Raw genomic sequence first — 7,500 nt, 5'->3', positions numbered from 1 at the left:
CTTTGTAAGAGCTATAAACTTGAGGAAGGTCACAAAAATAAACTAATTTGGCCTTGCTGGTAAATGAAAATAAACCCAACCAGCCTAACCACATTTCTGCAACTTGCATGACTCGAGGTGGCCTTCAAAACACAGCGAAGGAGACACACACACACACACACACACACACACACACACACACACACACACACACACACAGAAAGAGAGCCAGACGCACCTTAGCGCCCTAAATGACTCTTCCTCATTTTTCAAAAAAGTATTTTTTATGTTTCATGGCTTCTTTTTCAATCCTTCCAGAGATTGAACGTGGAAATTTTTGCAAGCAAGCCTCGAGTCCCTCAAGCAACACAGGAAGGTTGTGAAACATAATCGGGGTTCCTAGGAGACTGAAAACAAGGAGGCTGCATTCACACAAGCTCTGAAGCGTATCCGAAGCCATTCGTGTGATCAGTCAGCTTTTAGCCATTGCTAGCTTGAGACAGAGCATAAGAGTGTCAAAGGAGAAAGAGAAAGAAAGGAGAAAGGGAGGGGGGAGAGAGAGAGAAAGAGAAAGGAGAAAGAGAGGGGAGAGAAAGAGAGAGGGAGAAAGAAAAAGAAGAGAGAGAGAGAAAGGAGAGAGAGAGTGGAGAAAGAGTGAGAGAGAAAAAGAAGAAAGAGAAAGAGAAAGAAAGGAGAGAGAGGGAAGAGAGAGACAGAGAGAGAGAGAAAGGAGAGAGAGAGAAAGGAGAAAGAGAGGGAAGAGAGAGAGAGAGAGGGAGAAAGAGAAAGGAGAGAGAAAGGAGAGAGGGAAGAGTGAGAGAAAGAAAGAAAGAAAGAAAGAGAGAGAGAGAGAGAGAAAGAAAAAGAAAGAAAGAAAGAAAGAAAGAAAGAAAGAAAGAAAGAAGAAAGAAAGAAAGAAAGAAAGAAAGAAAGAAAGAAAGAAAGAAAGAAAGAAAGAAAGAAAGAAAGCTTTGAATGCCAGGAAGAGCATTTTTTTTTACTTTTTGCAAAAGAATGGGACTCTTTTAATACAACTTGCAAGTTTTATTTTAGCAAACCAAATTAACTGATTAGCTAAGCACGACTAGAAAAACCAACAAAACACATTAACTCTACCCCTTTATTTTGCCTGTGGCTTAAAATACTTGATCTATCTATGTATCTATCTATCTATGTATCTATCTATCTATCTATGTATCTATCTATGTATGTATCTATCTATGTATGTATCTATCTATCTATCTATCTATCTATCTATCTATCTATCTATCTATCTATCTATCTATTATCTATCTATCTATCTATCTATCTATCTATCTATCTATCTATCTATCTATTTCTATCTATTATGTATTCATCCTATCTCTATCTATCTATCTATCTATCTATCTATCTATCTATCTATCTATCTATCTATCTATCTATCTATCTATTTCTATCTATTATGTATTCATCCTATCTCTATCTATCTATCTATCTATCTATCTATCTATCTATCTATCTATCTATCTATCTATCTATCTATCTATCTAGGGGGGGCAGGTAAATTGGAGTTTGATTGCTCTGCTTTTATTTGTATTTCGGAAGCTCTTCTCAACCACGTGGGCCGTTTCCTTAGAGAAGGAAAGCAACGTATCTGCCTTCTCTCTTTAGCTGGAGAGAAACGCCCTTGTCGAAACACCGTAAATTAAATCGCCAGGCCAATCTCTGCCACGAAGGGCCAGAGATCTCCGGATTTGGTTTCCAAAAATTATTGTCACGGAGAAATTAAAACTGAAGAATCCAGTCTGGGCAAGGAAGGGAGGACATTAGCACGATTGACTCCAGGTGCTGGATCCGTAAAACAAGAAACAAACCAGCTTTCCTACCTCTGCCAACATCTGTAGCAGCAACTATAGGGACCCTGCCAGGATTAACCCCCCCCCCCCAGTTACAGTAAGTTGCCACAATGCCACACCTGTTCAAAAACTTTGAGTAACCTGCACACACCCGGTGATTAACCAGGGTAGAAAAACGAAGGCAGAATTAACTTCTCCAGCCAACAGGCACCCATTTCCTTATTCTCTTTTTTTTTCTTAAAGTGTAAAGTACAACGAGTCACTTACTCAGCCTGGGACTGCGGATCTCGGCAACCTGTTAAAAAGAGAAAATTACTCCCATCAGTCGGTAAAATGAGACGCTCGAAGAACAAACAGCTTTCTCTGCATCTAAGTCTTCCTACTTGTCGGCTTCTGGGAAAAATGTGTGATTGTGAAGCTGGGTTTGACAGTTAGGAAGGTGCCCTGACATACAGGCAGTCCTCAAATGTATGACCAGTGCCGTCGTAACTTCAAATAGTCACTAAACAAACTGCTGTAAGTCAAGGACTATCTGTACTGCACTAATTTTTAAAACATTACGGAGCTGCATTCTATGTGGGATACATGGTGACTTAAAATCAGGGGACGTTTGAATGTCTTGGTTAATATTATAATAATATTCCAAAACATCTGGAGCACCACTTTTAACACATTCGGCGTTGACAGAATCCCCAGCAGTCAATTGCAAGAGGCAGCTTAATTTGGAAAAGCTGACATCCTACGACCATACTTTTAATATTATTAAACCGCAGCATCTGCCTATCCCAGGTCCTTGGGAAGGACCGGGTAAGTGGATAAAAATGCCAAATCTGGTCAAAACATCTGCCTGACTCTGCCACCAACCGTAATAATATTTTTATTGATTGACTGATTGATTAGCCCCTGGGCCGTATCAAAGTGCAAAGTTCCAGAAACAAATTATTACTAAAATTTGATGAAAGCAATTCAAAACGGAATTAGATAAAACGCCATTTAAAACGAAACTGGAGTACAATAAAATGAAATTGGGATAAAATGCAGTCTAAAATGAAATTGGAATAGAATGCAATAGTTTTAAGATATAGATAAAATATGGTAAAATTATATTTCGGTGTCACCCCTGCAATCTACCCCAATCAGCCCCACATATGCAGATCTCAACTGGACCATTTTGCTTAAGTACTGTGCTTGTTAAATGTTATTTAACATCTAACAATGTAATAATATTAATAGGAAGAGGGTCCTACACAGAACCCGTGGGGCAGGAAGATGCAATGACCCCTACTAATCTGCAAGGCTGTGCTTGCCTACACACGAGTAAGCGCTAGTGTGTTTGATGGGCTTTCTTCCCAGGTAAGTATATACAGAATCAAGGCCAAGAAAAATGACAAAAAAGGGAATTAAAGGAGAGGCAAGGAATAGAAGGCAGATGAAAAGGAACAAGCTTAAGAAAGGGGGGGGAACAGAGTAGACCACTGTTTCTCAACCTTGGTGTCTTTAAAGATGTCTGGACTTCAACTCCAGTCTGGAGAATTCTGGGAGTTGAAGTCCACAAGTCATAAAAGGGCCGAGTTTGGAGACCCCTGGGCAATAGCCTCTCTAAGGTAAAGGTAAAGTTTCCCGCGCACACGCGTGCTAGTCGTTTCCGACTCTAGGGGCCGGTGCTCATCTCCGTTTCAAAGCCGAAGAGCCAGCGCTTGTCCGAGGACGTCTCCGTGGTCACGTGGCCGGCATGACTAGACGCCAAAGGCGCACGGAACGCTGTTCCCTTCCCACCGGAGCGGTCCCTATTTTTCTACTTGCATTTTTTACGTGCTTTCGAACTGCTAGGTTGGCAGAAGCTGGGACGAGTAACAGGCGCTCACTCTGCTACGCGGCACTCGGGATTCGACCCGCCAAACTGCCGACCTTCTGATCGACAAGCTCGGCGTCCTAACCCACTGAGCCGCCGCGTCCCACATAGCCTCTCTAAGCAAGCAAGGAATGCATTTTTCTAGGTTTACAGGTCCAGTGGATATGATTAGCAAGCTGGAGAAAAGGCCTTGAAAAATTCCATTTCTTGTTGGATTGAGGCTCTTCATAAATTCCCCAAGCATCCGTGCGCGCTTTATCTCTTTATCTCTTTTTAACATTTGCACTGGTTTCTCCTATTGGGAGCTGTCCAGAGTCGCGCCCTTCAGATGGGCGGCTGTATAAATGGATTAAATTGCTAAATAAAAGTTGGTTTGTAGCCGAATGAGGTCCGGACACTTGCCTCCAGCCAGCCTGCTCTTACCAAGGTGGGCGCTGGAATCGGAGGTGGTCAAAGGGATCCGATCCTCCAGGAGGGCCTCCTCTGCATCCCAGTGGCCTAATGGCTCCAGGTCATCGCTGATGCTGGACCTTCGCCTTGGGGGAGGGTCCTGCAATGCCCCCTTGGCGCCCAGCTCCGTCCTGGCATTGCTCACCACAAGACGGGTGGCCTCTTCCTCTTCGCTGTCTTCAAATTCAAAGGCTTCTCCGGCATCTTCCGCATCCTCCTCGCTCCCTGTACCGAGAGAGAGAGAGAGAGAGAGGAAATATCGTCAATTCGAGCAGAAAAGGAGCTAGTCCTCATTAAACTCTCTTCCGTCCGTTTTTAAAGATTGGAGAACGAAGCACGTTCAGACCTATGGTTTCCTGGCGGAACATTCCTCCGGGCCCGACGTGTAACACGAATCAAGGCTGCTCAGTTCAACAGCCAGTTTTTAACCTGCTTTTATGCAGGCAGTCCTCTACTTATGACCGGCTAGAACCAGAATTCCCACTGCAAAGCGGCTGTTCAGGGAATGGCGGCCGATTTTACGGCCTTTTTTTTTTTTTTTTGCAACTGCGGTTATGCGAATCGGGCTTGACTCTTCTCGTCAAAAGTCGGCTGCGAAGGTCACAAACAGAGATCACGTGACCTTGGGACGATGCAACCGTCGTAAGTCCATGCCAGTTGCCCGAATTTTGATCACGTGACGATCGTAGGTAGGAGGACGGCTGGTTAAGCCGCTTTTTTCCCAGTGCTGTTCAGCCGCTAAACAAATCGTCGTAAGTTTGAGAACTACCTATACACATTTCCTTCTAAACGCGTATTTTTTTGTTGTTGTTGTTCTAGCGGACCCCGCCTGCCTTTCTCCAAGGCTGTTCGTGCTGGGGGAGTTGCGAATCCCAAGAAAGAACGAAATTTGGGCTGCTAAAAAGAGACAAGAAATAGAAGAATCTCCAATCAGGTTAGTCAAATGAAGCGATCCGGGTGACTTTTATGAATTTCAATCAGGTTGGTGCTTTAATTCCTCATTTGCAGATGGGATCCGGTTCTAAAAGGAACAAGGTTTAAAAGTTGACAGCTGCAAAAAACAGATATTTCTTTCAAATATGACCCCCTGCTTCTCTCTCGTCTCCTTTTCTCTAGCTCAGCACGGAGTGAAACGTCCCTGCATGGAATCTGGTTTCAGCTGGCTCCCGATTTAGACCAGCTCCAGCTCCCCAAAGACCAGGGATTAAAGCCGGAGAGGGAAAACATCGTGAATAACTCGAGTAAGTAAGCCAGACCAGTGAGAAATTCTCCCTTGGGAGCTTTGGAAGGAAAAGTGTATTTTTTTTAAAATACGTCCAAAGCACAGGAGATCACGGCGAGGCTTAAGCTTAAGCTGCGGGAATGCAAAGGTGGGGATTTTAAAAAAAATTTTAGCCCCCTCCAACGGGAACCGCAACTTCAGGCAGTCCCCGACTTATGATGTTTCATTTAGCGACCGTTCGAAGTTACAACGGCGCCGAAGTGACTTGCCACCGTTTTTCACACTTACGGCCGCTGCAAAAAAAAAAAAGTTACGGTTAAGCAGTGTCACACTTTATGAACTGGGCTCAAAGAGGGCTGCAAATCGGAGACGACCCGTCCAGGAGAAAAATCATTTATGCTCCAGCGACAATGAGGACTAGCTACTTGTTCTCCGTTTGTATGCAAGCTGAACTCCCTGCAACTGTGGATATAGGTGGAAATAGATATTTTATATCGGCGCGGACGGACCTAGGAGCCTCTTTGCGTCTGGGTTTTTGCAGAAAGGCAACCCGCTGCTTTGCAGGTGACGGTACCTAGTGACGCCCTTTGCGGGGGCTGGGAAGAGGTCATCTGTGTCTCTCTGTCTCCCACACTTTCCTGGGACTTCTCTCCTCTCTCCTTCCCCGGCCGGTTCCCTAAAGGAGAAAAGGAAATTAAATCTGTTCAGAGGGATTTTTGCTCTTCCCAAAAAAGAAAAAAGGTTTTCCCCCTCGATTCTTCTCCTTATTTAAAGCTTCCTTTTCTCTGGAAAATAATTTGCAGCGGGCATACGCCACGTGCGAGTCAGGGGCAGCGTGCAATCCGTGTGGGAATCGGCTAAAAAAAATAAAAAATAGCAGAGGGCAGCCCGTGGTGGCATCTGCGCGTGACTTTTTCCCGGGCTCGCAAAGGTAACATTTTACTTTTGCAATTTTCTGCCCGGGGGGGGGGGGAATTCGTCGCCTACGTCTGCTCAGTCCTTTAAACTCCTTAAGACTTCCTCGTTAAGAAGGAAGAAAAAAATTATTGTAGGTATTCAGTTTGCGCCAGTTTTGCTCAAAAGACAGAAGAATAAAAACGCCATGCTTTGATTTGTCTTTTGGCTACGGGGGACAAAATGCACCCGTCCAGTTGTTCCAGTTGCGGAGAAGGCCGTGAAGCTGGCTAATCATCGCTCTAGTCCTCACTGAGGCCTCTCCACCACGTGCTGGGGAATGAGACGGCGATGGAAGTGCGCCAATTCAGACATTAACCGGGCTTGAAACTTCTCGAAGCCGTTCAAGCGAAGCGCACGAAGAAAACCTAGCACGCCATTTTTGCAGTTTTGGGGCAGGCATCAATCACCCTGCCCGACGATCCACCTTTCCGTGCCAATGCTGGGCGGTGGCAGAGGAGATGTGCCACTGCCAGGGCCAACCTATGTTGCAAGCCGACAAGCTGAGAAAACACGTTTGCCTTCTTTTTCGCCAGGTTCCGCAACGCGTTTGCCCTAAAGCGACAAAAGAACCACCAAACATGGGTAACGTAGGATTACCCAATTAGCTCTCCAACTGCAATATGCTGGCAGATGGCGGGTAAATTGGCCTGTTTTTCCTCCCCTGGCAGGAACCAGATGGCGGCTAGAGAAAGAGAGAAACCTGGCTAGCTGCGGGGAAGATCGATCGGTTGGCACCCATCGGGCACTTGTTAGACTAAAGAGGCTTTCCGACATCTGCCCGATGAGGCAGAGTTTTGGAAGTGCCCAGTTCGGGTGGCAGGAGGGCCCCCGTGACTGCCTTCACACAACCTTAACCCACCTGGCTAGCCAGAGAAACAAGCATTGCACCTGCACTCACCAACGACGTTCGTTTTAACTTGGGCATTTTCCCCAAAGGCGACTTAAGCGTCCAAATTTGCAAAAAAAAAAAAAGGGGGAAAAAATGATGCTTGCGGTCATTTGACCTGGCCGGAAGGAGAAATTCAATCTCTGGGCCGTTCCCCAAAGTTTCGCATCTGGCACTCGGCCAAAGGCTGGGGATGAGGGAGGGTGTAGTCCAGCCCAGCCGGGAAAGTTACTCAAAACACCTTCCGCCTCCGTTTAATTCAGTCTGGTCGAAAGCACAAACGCCTGATCACGCCCTTACGGTTGCCAAAAGAGAA

At 45.5% G+C, this 7,500-nt stretch overlaps 1 protein-coding gene across 5 annotated transcripts in view; it reads right to left on the bottom strand.

The window, feature by feature from the left end:
- The window catches only part of ARHGEF10L (Rho guanine nucleotide exchange factor 10 like), a 70,949-nt gene that overhangs the window by 48,669 nt on the left and 14,780 nt on the right, over positions 1-7,500 (bottom strand). For all 5 annotated transcript variants that reach the window (XM_083375557.1, XM_083375556.1, XM_083375558.1 and 2 more), the window contains exons 2-4: positions 5,916-6,017; positions 4,093-4,344; positions 2,085-2,112 (exon numbers count right to left, since the gene is read on the bottom strand). In XM_083375557.1, the coding sequence (XP_083231683.1) occupies positions 2,085-2,112; positions 4,093-4,344; positions 5,916-5,952 (317 nt within the window). In that variant the 5' untranslated portion in view covers positions 5,953-6,017. The remainder of the gene's footprint in view (positions 1-2,084; positions 2,113-4,092; positions 4,345-5,915; positions 6,018-7,500) is intronic.

This window comes from Vipera ursinii (genome assembly GCF_947247035.1).
Source record: "Vipera ursinii genome assembly, chromosome: 17".
Lineage (NCBI taxonomy): Eukaryota > Metazoa > Chordata > Lepidosauria > Squamata > Viperidae > Vipera > Vipera ursinii.
The sequence above is the reverse complement of the archived record's forward strand: the minus strand, read 5'-3'. Positions and strand labels throughout refer to the sequence as shown.